Source organism: Oreochromis niloticus, linkage group LG12 (genome assembly GCF_001858045.2).
Source record: "Oreochromis niloticus isolate F11D_XX linkage group LG12, O_niloticus_UMD_NMBU, whole genome shotgun sequence".
In the NCBI taxonomy this organism is placed as follows: domain Eukaryota; kingdom Metazoa; phylum Chordata; class Actinopteri; order Cichliformes; family Cichlidae; genus Oreochromis; species Oreochromis niloticus.
In genome coordinates this window covers 5,941,728-5,966,510 of record NC_031977.2, presented here as the reverse complement: position 1 = coordinate 5,966,510, position 24,783 = coordinate 5,941,728, and the positions used below count along the sequence as shown (strand labels likewise).

Here is a 24,783-nt window from a genome sequence, read left to right as displayed (position 1 = left end):
TTAAGTTTACATTCCATGTACAAGTCCTGCATTTGGGTCCTTTATCCTGCTTGCCACACAGCCACACATGACAACACCAGAAAGATAGGACATCAAGATATCATTCGGACTGAAGAAGTGTAGTCAGAACTGGAGGAATTGGACTACTAGAAGGCAAAATTGCAGATATTCAGAACAGCTACAAGTACCTGGCCCACAGGCACATGGGAACCATGAAGAGGTCACTAGAAAAGCTGCAGCCAACAAATGCCTGCACAGGGAAAGGCAAGTCCTGAGAAGCCAGCTGAATGGGAAAGCAAGATCAGAAGAAAGGTGGCCACAACTTATCATGTCCTTAGTGAAAACCTCAGGCTGCAGAAACCTGAGAAAGAAGAAAGAGTCAGAAAGAGCAACAGGACAGGAACCATGATGGAAAGACAGGTCCTTCCATGACATGAAGCAGCAGCAGATAGAAGAAGTTGCTGATACTGAGAAATCCTGCCAATGGCTGGAAAAATTTGGACTGAAAGACCGCACAGAAGCACTAATCATGGAAGCACAGAAACAACCACATCAGGCAAGATTGCAGGTGCAGGCTGCCAATATAAATGTGATAAAGACCGTTCTCCGTACATACTTATAAGAAAAACTAAATACTGTCAAAATTTGCAATCCTATGTGACCTTATAATAATGGAGCCAAAGTTAAGCTAGTAATTTAAATTACTTCAGCACCACCACACTCAATTATCTTATAGCTTTTTTTTTTTTTTAACTGACTATACAGTCACCAAATTAAATAATAACATTAATAACAGCAGCCACCAGTCAGCTAAGTGCCCTCAATTAGACACATCCAGCCTCGTGGCCATTTTTTCCAAGCTCTAACCTGAGTAGATTTTGTTCAGTGACAGGAAATGACAAGTGTTAAAATCAGTATTTTTTTTTTTCGCTCAGAGGTGACATAGCTGTGTGGCACCTTTTCAAAATGATCTAAATGTCTGAGACTAAATGATGCATGTGCATTTACCGAAGATCTGAGAGGGAGTTGTCTTTTCCAAACCTCAAGTGAAACATTTGCAGCAAATAAAATAAAAATGTTTTTTTGTTTCAATGAGATCATGTTTGGGAACGTATATAATGGTATCTCCTCTCACCACTAATTAATTATAATGATATAACTCTTCTATATTTCTATATTCTTCTATATTAGGTGCTTTTGTGACCAACATGCCCTTGACTTCTCAAATGAGTAACCATAGTAACACATCATATCAGCATTTAACAGCAAATAAGCAGCTCAAACAGCACTTTGCTACGTTTGTGCGAGTCCTTGTACTTTAGCAATGTCTCGTTAGTGGTGACTAAAACATGGCCACACATTTTACTGTATCTCTGATAGGAAAGGACGAAACATGCCCTTCCTGCTATCCTCCTAATTCTCTCATCACGAGGTGTGGATGACTGTTGTTGGGAAGAACTGAAATTTAATTTAGCTAAACAAATCAGGTTAGCTACATCTTGTTGCAACTTGCTGATCGATCAGCTACAACCATATTTAACGATTAGCTCAATCACAACGACTAGTAGACCCTACAGTTTAAAGTATCTTTCCTTGTTTTTTTGAAGAGCCATATGACAATTCAAGCTTAGAATAAGCAACAACAAGTTGATGTTTTAACAAGTGCATAACTGCAAAGCATACCCTACCTAATAAACACAGTGAGGCACGCTGTCAGTACCATGGCATGAGATAAGCCACTGCCATAACCAAATTATCAGTCAGAATACTGAATGTTGCTAACAAGGTTATGTTTTTGGTAGTGTTTGCATGTGTGTGCACGCGTATGTCATCATTCTGTTTGCAAACATGAAAGCTTGAAAAGCTTTGAATGAATTCTGATAAAACTTTGTAACGGTGTAAAGTGGGGTCATGTTAACAGTTCGTTAAAATTTGGCTTACACCCACCAAAGTCAGCAAAATGATTTATTGGTTGAAAATCGACCAACTTCAAAACTATCCTTACAAGTGTGTTTGTGTATTGACAGCATATAGAAAAAACTGTATAAAGATTTAAAATTTGAACTCTGAGTCATTTGAACTCTGACCTCTCCTTCAAGGTCAATAGATTGATATGATGGTCAAAGTGATAATAATAATTGAAAAGTATATTTCATACTGCCGTTGTTGTCTATTGAAAACATATAGGCATATATTAAAATGAGTTTCAACTGAGAAAATAACAAAGGCCTGTACTTTGCACCGCAATTTTGCTAAGTTTTTCTGCACTACAAACACTTTGGAGTACATTTAAAAAGAGCAAAGAAAACAAAATTAATATTTGCAAAACCCAGATGTAGCTGCTTTGGTGGAGGTTTGCATTCTCAAAGGACTGCATTTAGCCACGTGCTATAATTTTCAGTTGTAGCAGAACAATATAACACTGACATGCAGGTTATATATTTAGTGAAATGTAAAGTAATTGTAAAATACATTTTTGGTTAATAAATGTTAAATAAAGTTATTTTTTCCCTAATAAAGATACAAATGGGATGAATCTGGCAGGTGCAACTACTGTTCATTTTTGTACAAGGCCATGAAGGTATATTTTTTGGTCACTAATTGCACAGAGCTATTCTTTTTACAGACAAGAAGTTACAAAAGCGTACCATATTCAGAGGTACAGTACTTGTACCTTACTATTGGATAAAGCTGGAGTGACTTTTCTGTGTCCATTAGAGGTGCAGTGCATATCTGCCTCAATAAACATAATATAGCAGGTTTCTAGGTTTCACTAGCATGGCTATTTAGCATGTTTGTTTTATCAGTTTCTTCACTCTTCCATTTTAATCTCTCAGTTTGTTGTTGTATCAGCATTATTCTTACTTACCTTGATTAATAAAATGAACTTGATGTTTCAATTTTGTGGAGTGCCTAATTGGATATTGAACTAGATTGTGGTTTTGCATATTAATTAACAAATAAAACAAATTGGACTAAATGTGTGCATAGTTTGGGGACTCAAATGGGAGAAAACTTAATAGCATCAAATGAAAATTCTGTGCTAATTTTTATGCTAATTTGCAAAGCAAAGCAATGCTCTGTCAGCATTTTTCCTGATTAGTTACGTCAGAGAATCCTCTCGTGAGGAGTGATCCCTTTCTTCCCATTTTTTATGCACAAGGCATGAATCATGGAGAAGCAGAAGGGAGGCAGAGGCCAGAATAACTCCCCATGATGGTCCCTCTGGAGATAGCAGACAGAACAGGAAAGGAAGATGTGGAAATTGGAGGAAGGACATGAGATGGAGAGGAGAACACATTAGGCTCTATTGGGTATGCAGCACATAAACCCCTCCTAAGACCTGCTTTTCCTGCTGTAAGCTGTCCTCCAGCTATAGTAGGTAAATATAAAAAATACTTCATCTGCTTTGATCCAGTCTCAGCTGGTGATTTCTCATTTCTTTGTTTACTCCTCAGTCATATTGATTGTTGATTAAGTGGTACCCTTAAAGGAAAGAAAGAAAGTGGCATTTATCACAACAGATGGATGTCAACACAAATCGTTACACCTTTAAAATGTACAGTTTCTTTGATTCAGATTCATCTCAAGCAGCAACTATTGAAGTACCTTCCAGAAGTTGATGCTTGTCAATTCTGGGTTGAAAAATGAAACTGCCACACAAGTTACAAAAGCCCATCAGTTGCCATAGATCTCCCTAAGGCTCAATGTTACAGCAGAAATGAATGTATTTAACTCTGGTCTAAGAGAAAGAGATACGCCAAGTTTTTCATGACAGCTGGTGGGAGTGGGAAGATTTTTAATGTTTAAATAGTTTTAAAGCTGAAGTTAAATGAAGTAAGTGCCGTTTTGTCATCTAGTAAAAGGCACTCTACAGAGTAGCTCTTTACTTAGTTCTGTTACAACAGCTTAGTTTTAATCCTGTTCTTTACCAGCCAACATTACCAATCCTTAATATCACATTGAGATTTTGCAAGCACCTAGCTAACCACGCTAGCTAGTCGTCTTTAGTATTAGCTAACTACCAAATTAAATAATTAAATAATTAAATGAAATAATAATTTTTAAAAAAACAAACAAAAAAACAAAAACAATGGTCAAATTGTCAAACTCAAGTCTTTAAATGGTTATGCCCATTTATAAAGTCTCTGATCTCAGCAGAGAAATAACTGGAACCTGTAAGAAAAGAACTGGGAGCCATTGTTACTGTTGTGCTGCTGTTCTTGGCATCACTTTCTAATTTGGCAACTAATGTGGTTCAGCTGGTAGCTGTAATTGATTACTAATAACAAATTTAAATTCTTAATGCTCTGTAGAACAGCTACAAGTACACTCATTGGTCAGCATTAGGTGCACCTTGCTAGTACTGGGTTAAACCCCATTTTGCCTAAAGAGCTGTTTAAATTCTCTGTGGCCAAGATTGAGATCTGGTAACAGTGTAGGCCATTTGATTACATTGAACGGTGTCATGTTCAAGGAGCCACTTTGAGATGAGTTGAGTTTTGTGGCATGATGCGTAATTCTGCTAGAAGCAGTCATAAGAAACCTAACCCTAACCCTAGGCTGTGGAGTTTAACTCAGTTGGTAATAAGGGGCCCAAAGTGTCCTTTAACCATTGATACAAAGCCAGGATAGACTCGTGCTTTCCTGTCATTCACATCAGATTCATCCAAATGTTGCTGCAGAAATTGAGACTCATCAGATCAGCCAACGTTTTTCCGATCTTCTGTTGTTCAATTTGATGACCTCCATGCAAACTATAGTCTGAGTTTAGTGTGCTTAGCTGACAGGACGATATGCAGTGTGGACTTCTCCTGATTATTTGAGTTACTGTTCCCTTTTTAATCAGATTGAAGCGTGTGACCATTCTCCTCTGACCTCTGAAATCAACAAGGCATTTTCATCCAAAGAACTGCTGTTCACTCGACATTTTCTGGTACATTCTCTGGAAACCCTAGAGATGGTTGGGGAAATCTCAGTAGATTAGCTGTTTGGCACTAGCAACCATAATACGTTCAAAGTTACTTTCTTCCCTATTCTCCTAGTCTATATTATTGGTTTATCGTTACTGAGAATAACTAATGGTTTACTAACAATTGTTGGTTGTATAAATGCTGTAATAATGCTTTATTACCATTATTAAGGAAATAAACCAGTCACAGATACCGTTTCAAAACAGAATAACCCCAAAACTGCTGTTGTTATTGGTGAAAATGATAAAATCACCAGAGTAAAAACTTAGGTGTAATTAGTAAATCTGATATGCAGGATGCTTTGCCATAAAGTAGAAAGAACTGTAACTCAAACCTGAAGTGACTTATATATTAATGCTACATTTACTCTACTCTACTATATGCATTGCTCCCATGTGGATCTTTTTACATGCCAACAAACATGAACCCCAAAACAGCTGCATACATGCTTAGCAGGCCCAGCAGGTATGTGAAGCTATTCTAAGCCTCAGTATTCTGCTGTGCCATGATTTTTCTGTCATATGCTAACAACAATTTTCTCTCATGTCTCAGGAATCAATTACATTTTTGGAAGAACAAGCTGTAGACAAGCCAAAATGCTGGCATGAAATGGAAACATTTTGGCAAACACTAAAAATGAAAACCATAAACTAAAATTCAGTACAACCTCATATTAGACTATTCATTTGTTTTCTGTAAGCATTAGTCTCTGATCTGCTGGATAGCATGTTTATTGATGACCATCACATAATTTCATAATTATGTGAGGAGTTTAGAGGTTTTTTTGCTGATTTTGAAATCTGAATAAAATGACTAAACTGAAATATCCTAAGATGCTCTGATTTAGACGGGAATATCAAAGTTGGTTGTTTGATGGCTCTAACTTTGTAATTGTAAAAACGTTTTAATTCTCCACTTTTCCTCAGCAATAAATATCCTTTTATTTTCAAGGCAAAACAGCAGCATGTAAACTTTACCATCACCGAAATCTATTCAAAGTCAGTTGTTAATGCTACCAACAAAGCAGAAAGCGCTTTAAAGAGGAGCTCCTTAGAGAGCAGATTCTTTCTTCTTCAGGAATGCTGCTGCCTGTTCAGGTAAACTAACTGAAGCAAAGTATTGCCCTGCAGGACCAACTGAACTACATCTAATTTAATTTCAGCTCCTGCTCCCCATATTGACGTCAAATCTGGCATTGCTCTTAGGTAAGGTTAAAAGGTTCCTTAGTTTCATTAAATAACTTTTAGCTGATCCATTAATAGCTTAGAAAACATTAGGCTAATTCCCCTTTAATGCATATGCATGAAGCTAATTGGCATATAGTGTCTGTCTGACTCATTCGGTCCAATCAGTAGATTAAGAGTTTCTTTAGACTAATGGGCACTTGAACATGCATACTTATGCCTTACTGGCTGATTCAGAATCCTTGGTGTTCATAATTGCAACCTATCGACTCTGAGTAAACCACTCATTACTACAGACCAGCAGCTCTTAAGAATGAACATAAGGGAAAATTATCATCAGGGAGTGAAACAAGACGAAACAGCTATCTGCAATGACAGGAACAAAATGGAAGAGAAATATGGCTGATAGAGACAATAAGAATTTTCTGTCAAACCCTCCACACTTGCAGTGAGCACAGTGATTATAAGTACATACTATTACTAGTATAAGTACTATAAGTTAATACTATTGAACAATATTCAGCAATTTCTGCACTCTCTAACCCCTGAAAGCTGGAGTATATTCCTTGATGCCTTTTACAAAGGGGCTGGTGAAAGGCCAGTACATTCTGCATATTTTTTTTAAATAAAAACACATACATTTACTCAGATGAGCAATTAAGGACTTCTGGTTTATGAGTATTGTAACATATTGCTTTAAAATCTCAATTATTTGAAATCTGCAATGGTGAATTACAGAGCTGATTTCAAACAAAGACTTCTTATACTTTTTCACCATCACAGTCAACTGTTGTTGAAAAACAGATGTTTTTGGCACTTTGTAAAATGTGGCCGTTGCATTATGTGTTTGTTTGCAGTAAGCAGGAAGTACATTTTATCCCATTACAGCCCTTTGGAGAGCATCATATCTATAATTTTGCACACTCAGAATGTGGATACTTAATAATATCAATGCCATCATCCATCCTAGAAAAACACTGTGCACTGTGTTGCTTTATATAGTAACTAATCTTGATGAATGGAGAGTTTTGAGTTCAAGAGCTTTCACATAAACACAGAGACTCACACAAATATAGTGTTTCAATTGCAGTTTATTTAGAAGGGTTTCTACTTCCTAACCGCACCTTTCTATTCAAAGAAATTATCAACACATGGTGCATAAAAGATGGGAGCTTTCCATCTGATCGGTTCTACAAAAAAATCATTTCTTGAGATTCATGTGCACACAAACCCCCCTCTGCTGGTCAAAACCTTATTGCCATTTCAACCATTCGTAAGTGTCAGCATAGGAACAATCACTGCCTAGAATAGAAATAAAAATAGCTTAATCTGATTTTCTTTTTATTATTAATGTGTGAGTAATGGTAACAGAAGTCTATAGATGACAAAAAACTTGTCAGTGTTTAAATAAATTCAACAGGACATGAGATGCTTATGTTAAAACTGTTGCAGTGTTTTCAAATGCTGAGACAATGATTGTACTTATGAATACTGGGGTGATGGTAACTTCATTTTTATTGGGAAATAATATTCTTTTTTCCACTTTACTTTGCTCAGTCGGTTTCTATTTTTGGTAATAACCTCTCAGGCCTTTGGAGAAAACCCTTTCATGGGGTACTGAAGAGGCACGGATCTACGAGTATCCCACAGCAAGCCTGTAAAGGCTCCGATATATCCACTTATCCACGACATATCAGGTGTTTTTGTACCTGAGTTGCTAGACACACAACAAAAACTTCACCATGGAATTAAAAACAAAACACAGACTTGAATATTATAGTAGTAACATATTTCATCATTTACAGGATTACACTTTATTGGGAGAGATCAGCTCAAAGAGTTGCCATACCGAGGGAAACCCTCCTCCTTTGAGCAGGCTCCAAGATGTCACAGGTGAAACTCAATTAACGCATATATTTTGTAGGAATCACATGCAAACTTTACTTTTCAGACCATCCATCTTTTATATACAGTTTATGTAACCATGTCAGCTACCCATTACTAACTTAATAATAATATTAATAATAAACTACAAATGATTGCCAAAGATAAGACTTCAACAGTGTAGTTCACAAGACACTAATTTATCTAATGTCAAATGGTGAGAGGTGGAGTACAACCTGCAGAGGTCACCAGTCACAGACAGACAACCATTCATGTTCACATTAACACCTACTAGTTAGAATATGAACTGAACAAGCTTTATTTTGGACTATGGGAGGAAGCCAGAGTGCCCAAACGTCACACAGACAGCCCCCAAGCTCACCCATGGATTCAAATATACGACCTTCTTGGTTAAAGGCAACAGTGCTAACCACTGCACCACCATGCCAGTGAAATGCCATCCATCCATTCTCTTCAACTCATCCTTTTCGGGGTCAGCTCTCTTAGGTAGAGAGGCAGGGTGCACCCTGGGTAGGTCGCCAGTCTAACACATAGAGACAGACAACCATTTGCACTTACATTCACACCTCTGGGCAATTTAGAATTACCAATTAACCTATCCCCGTTAACTGCATATCTTTGGAATGTGGGAAGAAGCCAGAGTACCCAGACAGAACCCACACAAACACAGAGAGAACATGCAAATTCCACACAGAAAGACCCTGGCCTGATGGTGGAATTGAACTCAGGACCTTCTTGCTGTGAGGCAACAGTGCTAACCATGAATTTTGATTAAATTTAATCATCAAAATACTGAGGAATACATTTGTGTGTTATAGTCTTTTTCCCACTACAGTAATCAGAGGCTTTAGGTTTGTACTGTTTTGCTACTTTGACAAATTCTCTTACTTCCCTCTACCCAAAATCCAGGGCGAAAGAAATTGAAAACTCCATTTTATAAAGGACCCAATGAATCCACATACAGCCCCAGTAGATTTTTCTACAGCTGAGTTTGTTTTGTTTTTTTCCCAATTACCTCAATACAGTCAGCATTGGAGCAGCACACTGATTTGAGCACGCAGCTGTACTGCTGATCTGTGGGCAGTGCAGTGCAAGAGCACCCCAGAAACACGGAGGAAAAGGATGGAGATAAGAAAAGAAACGTCTTATCAGCTACAGCAACACTGCTCCACCTCCCCCGTTTAACACATTCATCAAACATACGATCAACAGACAGAAATGATTTTATATCTATGTCATTAAGAGATGAAATGTTAACTGTGAAGGTAGTGCTGTTTGTGAATGATGGGTCACAGTGGGTGTCTACCTCCAGCTTAATCATCAACATCTCTGAAATATTTTGAAATACTATCTTTTCCTAGCTGCATACATGTGGGGCCTTCAAGGTAAAGGTAAGGTTCCTCTACGAGGATTTTAAAATCATGGTTATGTTGCGTGGATGCGTGTGGATAGCTAGATTCCTATATCACCTGATTGGCAAACTCCTCGTAACAGCATGTTTGCAGTGAGCAGACTGAATATAGCATGTGTGGTTGCTTCCCTTTTGCTCTCTGTTCAGCTCTAACAATCTCTCACTTAATCTTGGAAAGTTCAGATTAATGGTGTTCCACAGTGAGACAATTAGTAGCTATTATGTCCTGAGATGCAGAAAATACAGAGCTGCAAACACAGCTTCATGTGGTTAAGCAAGAAAATGGATGTCTCAAATGTACACCCACCCACATCCACCCACACTTACAGATAACACATATAAACATGTTTCAAACTGGGCAATGCACATATTTTCACACACTCCTTCCTGCACACAGAGAGAATTACCTACATGGAAATATAGATAGATACTTCACAGATTTACATACACAACACACAAGGACAACAACACACATTTATCACTCACACAAACACCTACTCAAATAGAGCAGTGCTTTCTATCCATTCATTTTCATTCAGGATTATTATGGTGCCGCCCCATTGGTGCAACGTGTTCCTACACAAGGTTGCTCATTAAGAGCGAGCAAAGCCTTAGAAATGAAGAAATATTTTCCCCCAGAGGATATATTTTCAGTAACAGGAGTATACATGAAGACATAAAATGAATGCACAAAACGTTTAGCAACAGCTTTGCTTTTCTTTTTTTCTTATTTGATAAGGGTTTGATCCAGAAGGCAATAAACCATTAACCATGGCTGTTTATTGCGCTTCCTGTGCGTCACGCATTGTTTCGCCATATGCAAACAAAAGAGGCAGCGAAGGACAACAAATACTGTCAGTATTACTTTTACACCAACTAGTGAAGGAAGTTTCTCATGGAATTTCAAACATTTTTCCAAAGAGCACGGAGTCCGTAATATTTAACCATACGAGTAAAAACAATATGAAAGCATTTGCACCTTTTTTCTTTTCTTTCTTTCTTTTTTTTTTTTTTTTTTTTTACCACACCTATACGCTCTTAGAAATCAACAGTAGTCTGTTTTCATAATGATCGATATGTATGGATGTACTCTTCACTTTCTTGGAATTTTGAAACATAAACTGTACAGTGAATGGCCAGATTTTATTAGACGGTCTCGGGTGTTTACGGGTGTTTTCCAGTACCAAACATTTGGGGTACATTTCTCGTGTATTCTGAAAGCAGACTGGCTGTGAAAACAGAAGCTTACCTGTCCAGAGCGATGGCAGTCATTGAATAGATGCTGGCAAACACAGCCGCGATCGGAAAGAAGTTGTGGAAGCGGCAGTAGTCGAGTCCAAAGTACCACTCGTTGTGCACCGCGTAGGTGAAGTTGATCACCGTGTTGAATGCAGACATGGACGCTTCGGCGAACGCGAGGTTCAGGAGAAAATAATTGGTGACAGTCCTCATGCGTTTGTGCGCCATAATAATCCAGATGACTGTGATGTTACCTACTACGGACACGATAACTATACAGCTGTAGGCAATGGCCCAGAGGACGATTTTCCAGACCGGCTGCACAAACTGGTTCCAGTAAATGGTCCCGTTATTGGTGTCATTGGAGCTGCTGGTCCAATTTGGCGCATTGGTGGTACTAAATAAAAGATCCATTTTACTGTTTACAAGCGAAATTGTCACTAAATAACCCCAATTAATTACACGACTAAGTTAACGATTCCAAACGCAAAGTGAATGTTGGAAAGTTTCCGAAAGCTTCACGCTCGTTTCTAAGTGTACAGTTGTAGTCTGCGGAGAGTCCGCTCTCCTACAAATAATAAAGTCAACGAATCAGAAAAAGTATTTGAAGTCGAAACTTCCATATTAATCTTTGCACGTTTCCCCCTTTTTGCTGTGCGTAAAAACAGAAAGGCGTCTTTTACGCGCACCAGAACGAGTCTGGCAATTTTAACAGCTCAGCTCCGTCTGTGTCTCTCTCCTTGTCTGTGTGCTGTCCTCCCGCTGCTCCTCTGCTCCGACTGAGCGGCTGCACACCAGCTTTTGAAGAGAGCTTCTGCGCTCCCGTCCAACAGGCTGGCTCGGTAATTATGATTACGGATTCAGGTGACTTCTTCAGTGCACCCATGTAGGCTGTAAGGGGATGCCAGCTAGATTACTACGCCTAAATACTTTATCTGATGTAATTTTATTATAATTCCTTCACGGACAATTTCAGTTATTATGTACAATAATAACAATATATACAATCTTTTTTGGCATTGTTCGTGCAATTTGAAAATAAAAGATAAATACCACTTGTGAAAATATGTTACTTCATAATTACAATGTAAGATAAGGAAACATTGTTTGACTTCTTTTCAAATGACCCCAAATTTACACATTACATAAAAATTACTTACTGCACAATTTATGTCTCTTTTAACACTCATGGCGTTCTCACTACCTAAAGTACTGTTAAATTTGTCACTTCTTGGTTCTGGTTTACATTATGAAAATGACCTTTTTTTCTTACTGTGGCTTGTTGTGTAGAGTGATGGGGTGCCATAATGAACACCTAGTTCCTCTCACTCACTACCCCCTCTTGTGGTCTTGGATTCTGGACTGGAGAGGTTTGATTGAAGATTGATTGTTTCACAGGATATAAATGAAAAACCTGCAGTCCTGCCATTCTTTTCACAAGGTTCTTCGTACAGTCCTTACATATGTTCATATCATATCATATCATATCATATCATTGGGGATATGGGGAATGAGGACCCAGTCGCGGTGCTCTGTGTGTGAACAGTGCGTTTATTTACAGTGAGGTAACAGATGCACAATAAACCCCCTTTGCTCCCTAGACTCCCGTGTGTGTGTTCCCCTCTGACGTCCGTGCTCGTGCTCCCGGCAGTTGTGTTTCTGCACACCCTGTGCGTGCTGCCCTTCTGGTCCCTCGTTCCACCTGCAGGACAATAACAGAAGCGGCCGTTAACACTGACCCCGCGCATACACACGATCCGTACTACCTAATGCTACACACACTGACTTGGAGTCTAGCTCAATGATCCCGCGCCGGTGGGAGCTCCAACACTCTCCTAAATAGCTCCCCCGACGAGCCCAGATCAGCAGCAGGTGTGTGGCAGGGACTTCAGGTGTGGCCAGTCCTCCAGCAGGGCCACACCCATCAGGCCTGCAGGTGGCTGTCCTCCATCCTACAGCCACACCTATACACCCACACCCTGCCTATACATATAACGAGTGGACCACAGAATAACACAGCATTGTGCAGACAAACACACATCCCCAAATAACCATAATAATAATAATAATAATGATGATAATAATAATAATGGTCCATCCTGTTCACGGACCCCCGAGTCCTCCAGAGCCGGGTCCGTGACAATCATATCATATCATGAGATGATCAGACATATATTGCTAAGATAATATACCAATAGGGCTTTCATGGTAAGATGTTAATGACAATGAGATAGATGTGGGCATTGTCCTGTCTTTATATCTAGCCAGAAAGATCTGTCTTTAGGTCTGTCAGGAAAAGTAATGTGAGAGAATGAATGAACTCATTAAGAGGATTTCTTTGCAGCTTGCCATTGAACTATTTACGGTACTGAAAGACTAGAGAGTGTGACAAGAAGGAACCAAAACTCCTATCACTGGAATAAGGGAGTCTTTAGTGCCAAAAATGTTGTAGCTGTGATAAATATTTTAACTATCTGGCATTTATACAGTGTTTCTCTAGTCTTACTGACCTCTCAACGGTCTTCACCACATTTACATAACTGACATTTACATTACAATAAGATCTGAATTGAGTTTAACACTTTTTGATTCATAATATAATACAGTACTTACACCTGCTTTAAATTCTTTAGAGGATTTTCTTTTCCTTTATATTCAGTTTGCTTTTTTACTGAGGAAAGAGTCCTCTGAGCTGCTTCAGTCTTGAGCACATAGTTATTCACTCAGTAAGATGCTTGTATGACTTGACTATCTCTGAGCTTGTCTTGTAGACATCAAATAGAATTCCATGAACAGTCTGTACCTTCCAAATGTGATAAGACTCATCTCTTTATTTAAAGCCAAAAATTCGAGGCCACCATGTCTTACTATAATAGAAATTTAGTGATTACCAGAATAATACTGCATTCTTGTGAATGCATTCACAACTTTGATACTCCAGTATTTTCTATCTTTATTACCGCTGCTCCTTTCATTGGTTTCTTGAATGCTCACTCTGTGTGAATGCTAACTACCCAGCACCCAGCTGGGTACTTATGTAGCCCCACTCTTTTAGTGCCCATTTGTTTATTGCCTTATTAAGAAAAAAAGGGGTTATTTGTATTTTGACTGTGTTCAGTCATTTATTAGCTATACATTTTAAAGAAATTAGTATTTTATTCTAATGGTGTCAGGTCAGAAATACTCCTTTAGGCTTTGCCCCATGATAGTTGTAAAGGTCATATTTCATAAAGTCTTTAATTAGTTAATTCCCCCTGAACAAGTTGTCCTCTTTTTTCTTTTCATACCGCGCCCCCCCTCCCCCCCTAGGGGGCGGGCCCCACACTTTGGGAACCTCTGCCCTAGAAGACCTTTCTAAAGTGTCCATGGGCATTACACTGTTGCTCTCTTGTGCTGAGTTTAACTTCTTGAGTCTCATTAGCCATGATTTGTTCCCGCTGTGTCCTGCTGTCTCCCACCTGTTTGCCCCTTGCCTCATTGCTGTGTGTATAAATTGTCTGAGTCTCTACTTGCCATTTGTCATGTCATCCGGTTTTCCGCAGCCTGTTTCCAGCTTCCAATTCAACTCAATTCATTTAAATAGCACCAAATCACAACAACAGTTCCCTCAAGACACTTTATATTGTAAAGACGCTACAATAATAAAAGTTCCAGTTTATGTTACTTTACATCCTGTGGTGTGTAGTGCTTCTGTAGATTTCCTTGCTCCCAGTGTTTACCCCATGTTCCCGCTTTTCCTGCTGGAGTTTTGATTTATATTAAATAAAAGCTTGTTTTCGGTTAACATTTGTCCATGAGTCTGCATTTTGGTTCCTCAGTCTACATGACATATGACTTTAACCAGTTTATCCTGCCCTAAATATCCCCAGTTTTCCATGCAACCCCTGAATAACACAAAAATTGGTGTAATTCAAGAACACAATTAAGCAACACAGCATGTATATATCCAGTTATCTAATTTAAAAACTCTAAACTTAATTAGGACATTATAAATAATCTTTAAATTTCCAGTTTATAGAAAGTCACTTGTTGAGCGACACTTACCTTTGAAAATAATCTGTCATCTTTCCCTCCTGTCCTCGCTTTCTTACTTTCTCCACCTACCAGGACACAATATGTGAAAAGCTGTTGTGTGATATTTATTGAGCATTTCAATGCATTTCAATTTACCTTCATCTTCACTTGTAGCAGTAGCTAGCTGCTGAAGTATCACAAACACAGTTTTGACACATGGACCAGAATGCATCACAGGAACGAGAAGGAAAAGGAATTTGTTGAAGGTGTAAGAGGAAACATGAGGTGTCATTTGATCTTTCAGATGTTAATCAAGCACACTGTTCAGGCAAAAATAGTGGTAAACTAGCTTGAGATCTATCAAGCAGAAATTCTGCTAAAGTTTTCTAAAACAACAAAAATGGACTTGTATAACTTTGGAAGTACAATAAGATCAAAAAATAAAATACCTGAAAGCATTTGGAGGGTTCATGAAGAGAGCCTAGTTAACAGAGCATTGAATTATCCTCACCCTAATCTCCATACTGAAATATTATTTCTCTTTTATGAAGAGTTACAATACTGTAGTGTACAACATGAGCCTTTGAAGGCTTGGGTTAAAGGTGTTCTGAAAGAATTATTCCTATTTATTAAAATATGAATATTTTTATGAGTATGACAGAGCACTGGTGCAAGATAAGAGTCTCAACCTTAAACAGTAGATGTTTAGTACTAAAAGCAGCATTTTCTAAGGTGGATCGTTGCCCAGAATGCTAAATAGCTTCCTAAACCCCATTAACCTTGACAATGTCAGTGATGTAATTACTGACACCAGATTTTCACTTTGCAATTACCATGGTAAATAAATGAATGTAAAACTTTGTTATGTGTCACAAACAAATACACCCAAAAAAGTGCATGGAGGTGGTTTTTAACCATAACTTTGAAGCATGCATTGGTTTTATTTTAGAAATGAAATCTTGATGTCATGTCAAACACACATGCAAAGACATGCACAGCTGGACATAGTTTACAATAAGGTAACAGAGTATACAGGACAAGCATTTATGAAGTATTTGTCCTTGTAGACAAAGATCGTTGTTTTGAAGCATGTTAGTATTGCTGTACTGCTTGGGCCCATGATCTCAGTGTTGTTCTTTTTTGCCACTATTAAAAACAGAATGAAATGTCTGTTATCACCCAGCGGGACAGGGAACTACACAAGGGAAGCATACCATTTTGTGCAATGTGACAGTGGTTTCATTCCTGACAGCTGTCTGGTTTTCTGCAATTTTTACTTTGACTTTAATATCATTGAATTGTGGCCAAACTGGGCCAAAAGTTCGTCAGTGACACCAGCAACATACTAATTAAAAAAAAAAAAAAAAGATATTCTCCGAAAATAAATTATTGATAGCATCCAACTGTGTCGATTTTGCTTCTGCTCAAGGACATTGCAGTTGTCTCCAGGGAAGCTTCGATCCCCTCTTAAATGTCCACTTCATCACAACAGTCAGAGCACCATCCTGGAGAATAAAGGTGTGAGAAGAAGCCACAGCTATGAATGATAACAGACTGGCACGCACAACAGTTAAATATTCCTACTCATTTCCAACTCCATCCACATTTCACTGCACAGCTCTAGCCATGAAATTACCAGGTCAGTCTGAATAACTTTCCCTTCTAAGGCATGCATGCAGGATGGGAAATGTACTTCTATGTATATAAATATATAGTCCTCTACATTCATTAAAAGTGTGTGCACTGAAATATCTTACATATAATTAAATTAGGCTGTAAATGATTTGTGGGAATTGTATAAAAAATGAATATTTACTTTCTGGGCACATCCCTCTGTTTTTCTCCCCTAAAATATTCAGCATGGTCCTACTGCTGAGTTTTCATTGGAGCTTTTATAATTAATGTGCTAATGCTTGAATGTTTAGCAGAAAAAAAAAATAATTTTGCTTCTTTAATTTAACCTGCAGGCATGCCAATATTTTGCATTAGCACCTGTTAAGGCTGATGTAATATTTTTGGTTTTGCAGGTATTTTTTTTTTTTAAAAAACTAATAACTGCAGTTAGCTCCATAATTTACAGGACAAAGAAATCATTTATCTAGTTTTGCTTCTTAACTTACCAAAGTGGATCCAAAATCAAGATGCTATTGAAGTTTAGACTTTAAGCTTTAAGTCAATGAGTTTAACAAAATTATTAACTGCTTAGTAATAATGGGCATTTTCTATACACATTCCCCTAGTTTTGGAGGCTCAAAGTTAATCAGTCAACTGACTGTTAAGCAGTTTAACGACCAGGTGAGGCCTGTTCCCATACAATTCCAAGTCAGAAACACCAAAAGAGCTTAAAAGACAGATAAAGTGTATGATGAGAGAATTCAAGTGAAGAACACAAGAGGTTAGCAAATAATTGTCAAAGTCAACAGTCAAGAGACACCTTCATGAATGTAAATATAGAGGGTCTACAACAAAGTGCAAACCACTGGTTATATTCAGGAACAAGAAGTTCAGATTAGACTTTGTCACGAAACGTCTAAAAGAGCCAGATCAGAACTTGTTTGTTTGTATCTTTAAATACATGAAAGTGTGGAAAAGGATAGGAAGAGCTGATCCAAAGAACACCACATCATCTGTCGTGACAGAGTTAATGCTAAGGCATGGGTGTGTATGACTGCCAGTGGAACCATCCCATTAGTGTCTAAATTCTGAAGTCTACAGGGCAACACTATACAGACTCAGCCAATGATCCACCAATAATGACTCAAAGCATTCGGACCCAAGACCCAAGAGTTTCTCATGGATGAAACTCTCGGGTTTCTCATCAATGAAATAGTATATTCTTCAATGCTCAAGACTGTCACCTAATCTCAGCCCAATAGAGCATGCTTTTTTGTAATTAAAGACAAGTCTGAATGCAGAGAGATCCAGCAGCAAATAAAGGTAGCTAGAAAATAGGCCTGGCAGAAGGACAAAACACAGCAGTGGGTTCTAAACTACAGACAGTCATACTCTGCAAAGAGTTTTCATCCAAGTATCCAAAATAATCCTTACATGTAAAATTATGTTAGTAGGCCCAATTAATTTTGAGGATTATGTAAACAATGACTGTAATTCTAGCAGTTAATGTAAAAAAATTAAAACTCCTTGGATTAAAGCTAAAGGTCTTTACTGATATCATGTCTTGATTATTTGGATTAAAATCCACTGTGGTGGTCTGCAAAGGCAAAACTATATAAAAATGAGCCTTTGTCCAACAAATAGCGCTAACTATAAGTAAATTCTATCAAATCAATTGAAGTGGTTAAAAGCCAGAGAATTACCTCAATAACAATAATAATTATGTTATATTAGTAGTATTCAAATTCAGATGGTGGTATAAAATTCTATGAGTTGGCTTCCAGTATTTCTGGGTAAATATAAGAGGAGGATTCACCTGCTATCAAAAAAATGCAAGGTTATTATAGTCAACGAAAACTAAACTGAAAAGCAAAACTAGATGTGAAAAGGCATTTTAGTTAACTAAAGTAAATTTTAAAAAAAATATTTGAAAGGATTTTGTAAATTTTGAAAACTGTCCAGAATAAAGTTAAAATTTAGAGGCAATTTCTTAGTTTTAGTATTTGTTAGTTTGGCAAAACATTTATTATGACTTATGTTTATTGAGACTCGGGATGTCTAGAAGACTCGGAGTCAACAGCTTTTAAAAAGCTGTGGATTTTTCTAAATCTGGCCCTGACATCTGCTGTGGATCCAACAATGATTAAAAAGACACCAAGATGAACACTGAGACTAATAAAAATGAAAATAAAATTAAACAATAAAAACTGAACTGAAATAAGAAAATTCAATCTGGAAACTGAAATTGAATTGAATTAAAAACAAACAAAAACAAAAACTAATTAGAAAAACTATAATAACTCTGGCTGCAAGGGCCAGATTTACTAACGTGTTGCACCAACACAAACTAGGTTTTAGCATAAAGAAAAAAGAATGAAAAAGAAAAGTACTGTTTACAACGAGAGCGCAGTGATTGTATGTAAGAGAGGGAACTCAATGATTTTGCATATGTTTTTGTGCAAGTTGCTTTCCCAGGGTGAAAAATATAAGAAGAAGATTAATTCGTTCACTAACATTTGCAACACTCGATTTTTACTCCTAATTATGTGTTACTTACATAATTAAAGTGTTACTTTTTGTCAGGGGCTGGGTCTTATTGTTTTATTTGTGAATTCTTGGGTAGATGGAAAGGATGTTTAGTTCTTGTATTATTATCAGGTTGCCTTGAGTTTTAAATTTAGTTTAGGTTATTCTGTGTATTCTTAGTTATGCGTCTGTTTCTATTCTCTTTATTACATGGCCTGTCTTGTCCTCAGTGTTTTACTTTCTGTATGCCGGTGTTTAAGTCTCCTTTCTCAGTGCGTCGTGTGGAGTCTGCGTGCATTAGTCGGTCATGTTTCATGTTATCTTGCTTGTGTCATGTCTGTGTCCTGTTAGGGCTCCTGTTTTATTTTGAAGAGGTCTTGTGTTCTGTGTTCATTGTTTTAGTTTCACTTTCTCCTGTGGTGTCATCATGTTTGTGTCAGCTGTTTCCCCATGTGTTTCCCTTCCCCTCATCACCTCCTGTGTATTTATTCTGTGTTTTTCCATTCGTTCCTCGTGACGTTGTCTGAGTTATGTTCCCCCACATCTTGTCATAGAAGTCATAGTTTTCATAGTAAGTCATAGCTGTCATAGTAAGTCATAGCTTTCATAGTAAGTCATAGTAATCATAGTTGTTTCATAGTACCTCAGTCTCGTTTCTCTTGTCTTGTTATTTAGTTTTCCCAGTTAGGTTTTCAGTTTGCTTTTGCCCCTTTTCACTTTTGTTCAAATTTTGATGTTCATGTTCATCAGCCACAATAAAAGGCTCACTTTTGTTTTGAAACTGAGTTTCAAAACAAAAGCGTGTCCACACTTGGGTTCTCCTCACACACCCCACACGGTCTGCGGGACACTTGCTGCTTGTAAACACCTAAAGCTAACCTAAAGCTAGGTCTTTATTACTTATTTATTTATTTTGGAATATCGGATATTGTAGAGAGACAGGAGAAATCCCAATATAAAATAATATGGTTAGGCTGCATAAACCACACATACACCACTGTTAAACAAACTGTTTTATACTTTAATGAAAAATCTCTCGGCGGACAGACTGGCAGCACAGCTTAAACACACAAAATAATTATTTTCTGATTTAAACTTAAAAGCAACGCAAAGCTATAAAGCCACACTGGCAACTATTTGTTGATCTTTCCCTTCCTCTTTCAATTAGTCACACAAAAATCCATCATCTCCTCACTAAATGAAAATGCCAGTTGCAATACTTCTTGACATTACATATATTAACTGCCAACACACATATTTCCCACAAGGTCAGTGAGAGCACCGACCAAATTACACAGAGGTCAAATCAATTTTGCATCCTACCTCCTGCAAGTGACTGAGTTCTAATAGGCAGTTTGAGGCTGACGGACCAGGCCCAGGACATATTTAGAAGAATTAGTATTTGATCGCTGTGGGCATTCAATAATCCAGCTTTTTATTGCCTTCATTTTGAAAGTTTATAGTTGCACTTTAAATAAAACTAAAGTGAAAAGTAATGTTCCCCGATGTGCATGTTTCAGAGTAACAACAATTGGACTGTTGCTCCAAGAAAAAATAACCAGGAGAAATATTAAAATATAATATGGATCCAGTGTTGTGGAAATACTTTATATCAAGGAAAAGAGAGATGCAACAGCTGTCATTGATGACTCTTTTAATACTTTTTTATTTAAGGTGGATCCACTTGAACACATCAAAGATGCACAGACTGAGATGTAAATGAAAAAGGTATTTTAATAATTTAACAATAACTTTGCTAAATTATCAGGCAGGTTAGTACAAAGTACAGCTATTGCAGATGGCAAGTTGTTTATGTCATACAATCCAGCCTTGGTCATGTGAAGAAGCTGGTGAAACTGAAGCTATTTCCTTCTCTTCTTTTTAATCAGAAAAAATATTTGCGAGTCACGTCTGATTTTCAGCTTGAAAGAAAAGCTAGCTTCGCCTGAGCTTCTAACAGCTGTCATCAGTGCATCTCTCCACGGCAGCCGGGGCCTTCTTAAACCCAACTGCTGTGATGGAAAGAGGTGTTGCGTGAGTTTGATGTGAATATAATAGCACCAGTCAGTCAGAGTGAAAAGTGGCATAATGTTGTAAGCAATGTGAGCAATAAAAGTCCAAAATGTGACAGATGCTTTTGGTTGTAATGGAAACAGCAAAATGATATAAAATGGCTCTCATTCATTCACCTATGTATATCATCAGTGGAAACATGGCATTTCATAGTCATATAAACGTTACGCAAAATGAATTGATCGCTTGTTTATTGCAAGAGATACTAAAACATTGGGCATCGTATTATTTTCAGAAATAAGCTGTTTAGGCAAACAATACACACAACTTGGGTTCCTCCCTGCGGTCCTTCAACAGTCATATCATCTCCCTCGTTCAATTCTTGATTCCACTGGGCTTTAAGCACAGATATGACTATATGGTTTGAGCAGTGCGGTTTGATCAGCCATGACAGAAACAAGGCAATCTTGTCTGACAAATGCATGTAAGTGATGAGAAGTGCCAAGTTAAGTTCCTCATCTTATTACCTAGTCAGCTAACTTTTTGTGTTGATTCAAAAGTCTTAAATGAAGAATGTGGAGGAGGTTTAACATGTACATCCACCTCTGCACTCACCACTGAAATGATTTACCTGCAACAGCATCTCCAAGTGAAGAATGGCTTGTCAAGCTAAATAAATCAGGCTAAAGTGTATGAAGAAGCCATTAACTAATTGCACAAGTTCATTTTCCTGCTGTTTTTATATGATGAAGATTAAATAGCAAAAATGAAGAGTTGTGATTAACAAGTGCACCTCAAGCTGTGCTGTAGAATGGTGAACTGTCCAGGGTGTATGACAACCATGATTAACGGATGCACCAGAAAACCTAAATTAGAAAAGGGTTTAAGAAACTTTATATATGGATAGATGCACCACACACACCTGCATCTCTCTGCACTTGCTTGCAAAGGGGCATCCACACAGAAAGAGACTGATAGCAACATGGTGACCAGAGAACATAAAGATGGTCACATTCTGTGATTTCAGGCAACAAAGGGATAAATAACCACTAATGATCCGAAGTAGTCACCAACTTGTCTCAACTTCAAGGTTAGCAATGAGAGCGAGGACGCCTCTGACTGACATGTCACAGGGTGGTAAATATGTTAGGGGGTTATCTAGGCAACTGGATCACAGAGAGTCAGCTAGCAACCCACCATCAGCAATAATGTTATGAGGAACATGGTTTTTGGTCCAATTTCCACTAGTTCCAAGGTGCATGAAGGAAAGTCTGAAGAGATCCAAATCAAGAGACAATTGCAGTATATAGAACAGCTTTATTGATCAGTGCATTTTGTCATATGCCCTTGATGATGACCCTAGTGAAGGCCACTAGCTGACATACATGGATTATTCAGCATTGCCCTGTTGGATTTACCACAGACAGTAGAAGAGAGTGGGTGTGTTTTTATTTTATTTTATTTATTTAGTTTATATATATACATATATATCTATATTTATATTCCATGCATCTATTTTTCTTTGTAAATTTCCCACATTGCAACTTGACAGTTTAGTCAGACAAACAGGTATATTATACTAGCAATAGTAAAGTAGCCTTGAGCTGTTGCCTCAAGCAGAGGTGAGAAGGACTTTGGGTAGCTCACTTATTTCTAAAGCTATGCCCCGAGGCTCTTTTTCATGGTGTTGAGAATGTATAAAGAGACCTGAGAAGAGATGTTCAAGCCCTGCATATTTTCTCAATCACTGCATAAATTAGCAGTGATTGTTACAGATTACAGAAATTGTGGGATCAAGCAGATCCATCCATCATAATATTGTTCAGATGCTGCTAGGTTAACACATTGACTAGATAATCACACCCCTAACCAGCAGGAGCATGGTTTACCAGTGTTCAGCAACCTCATCCACAGTCCAGGCGTCTAAGGCTGGTATCCGGGATTCAGTATCTATTTGCTGTAGTATCTGGGATTTAGTTTTCAGATGTTGTCAAAGCAGTTGATTAAAGCCAAGCCAAGCAGCTGTGGCTCAGGAGGTAGTGCAGGTCATCTACAAAATGCATCTACAAATTGGAAGGCTGCTGCTCTAGTCTGCATTTTAAAGTATCCACAGTGTCCTCTAGCAGTACATACATACTTTGCATTACAAGGGCTGCAAAATTGATTGCTGCGGATGAGAAGGAGAGCTCTGTTAGCTGGTGAACACAGGTCAGGACAGTGTGTGTGCTATAGCTATTGAGGGTGAAAAAATCAAGCAAGAGCATAATATCAATGTACTCTATCAGGTAAACTGAAAGATCCTTTTCTCACCTGATCTCAGGTGAGGAAAAATGTACCTGAACAGATAATGATATGATAGACAAATTGTTAAAAGAACAGGTCACATGCATCTGATCTTATTGTTATCTGTGATTGAAATTCACAATTCACTGCATAAAATAGAGCAAATATGGAAAATATACACTATTATATGCTATATGATATAATGTATTACAACATACAGCAGGAGAGTATGTCCCTTGGAGCTTATTGTCATCATAAAAAGCAGTTTCGGTGAGTGTGTGTGCACTGATGGCTTGAAGCAGGTTGGCAGAGAAAGAGCTGGATTCAGATGACTTAACACAAGCAATGAGCTGAGCTGAAACTCAGTTCTACTCCTGCAAACTGTCTTCCAGTCTCATCCTGAGGTATCGTAGAGTCATGAAAATATTTCTGAATTCTTTTTTTCTGAACTTTTAGATGTTTTGGTTTTTCAGAGGTTTTGGCATAAAGCTCCTCCTACCTATCACGGAGAATGCAATCTCAATTATTTGTGGAAGATGTGAGACTTTTTGTGTTTCCTTTAATAAACTGCTGACACCAAAGAATTCAGAACATATGCAGACAGGGATGATATATTTATTTAATTCAATATAGATCAAAACATATCCTAATGAGAAGCAGCTGGAAAGATGAGGGCTGTCAGTGGGAACCTATCGGAGCACTACCGTTCATTCTTACCTTTGTCCACTAATTTGTGGTGATTGCCCATGTATGCAGTGGAGATAAGCTTCCTTTCATTTGCAATGCTTGATAACATAATTATTTATTGATCTCTAAGGAAAATTCCCCCTTTTTATTTCCCCCTTTTATTCTGAGGTCAGAAGTCAAGGGCAGACATGGAAAAACCACGTCCTACTTAGAGACTAATATGGCACAAGGATTGCAATAATTGATTACATTTAAAATTGGTATGACTCATGCTAGCCCAGCCCTACCTGTGCAACATACAAAGCGGTGCATACACAGGGGGTGAGGCTGCACGTCATCTAAAAATCCAACACAGCTATATGATTGTCCCGCTACTGAAGAACTTTGAAAAAATGAAAGACAGAGATAAAACATCTTTTAAAGGTGATGATCTCAGAAAAAGAAACGGCTCTGATAACATAATTTTAATCTATTTGTGAATGCCCAAGCAATTACATAAAAGCAAGCCAAACACAGCATGACCAACAAGTAACAAGTGGAGGCAACAAATGACGCAACGTAAAGCAAGAGCTGGGATTAGCTGCGAGTCATTTCAAGGCATTACAAATGCTCATAGCAGCTTGTTTCTTCCCCTGAACTGTTTGCACACATGTTCACATTTCTTTTACATACACAGACACATGTTCATTTCAGTATCTTTTATTTATTATATCATTTTTTGAAATGCAACATACACTCACGGCCACTTTATTAGTCACTTCTTGCTAGTACTGGGTTCAGCTCCCTGTTTGCCTTCAGAACAGAAGCATGTAATTCTGCTCTGCATTGATTGATAAAAAGTGGAAATCTATGTGGAAAGATTCTGTCTAGATTTTGATCAATATTGCCACAACAGCATTAAGCAGCTGCTGCTATTGGTTAAATATCCTTGATG

The 24,783-nt window shown here is 37.8% G+C and overlaps 1 protein-coding gene and 1 long non-coding RNA gene across 4 annotated transcripts in view; both read right to left on the bottom strand.

Annotated features, from left to right (window-relative positions):
- The window catches only part of tacr1a (tachykinin receptor 1a), a 51,237-nt gene extending 39,705 nt beyond the window's left edge, over positions 1 to 11,532 (bottom strand). For 2 of the 3 annotated variants that reach the window (XM_005472938.3, XM_005472937.3), the window contains exon 1: positions 10,723 to 11,528. In XM_005472938.3, the coding sequence (XP_005472995.1) occupies positions 10,723 to 11,126 (404 nt within the window). In that variant the 5' untranslated portion in view covers positions 11,127 to 11,528. Of the gene's footprint in view, positions 1 to 10,722 lie in introns of all 3 variants that reach the window. The other variant, XM_025897074.1, reaches the window with a different exon arrangement.
- Positions 11,533 to 12,249: 717 nt separating this feature from the next.
- LOC112841887 (uncharacterized) lies at positions 12,250 to 12,773 on the bottom strand. Its single transcript, XR_003213313.1, has 2 exons — positions 12,499 to 12,773; positions 12,250 to 12,414 (listed from the first exon to the last, which is right to left on the bottom strand). It is a non-coding gene; the product is annotated as an uncharacterized LOC112841887 (long non-coding RNA).
- Between the last annotated feature and the right edge of the window lie 12,010 nt (positions 12,774 to 24,783).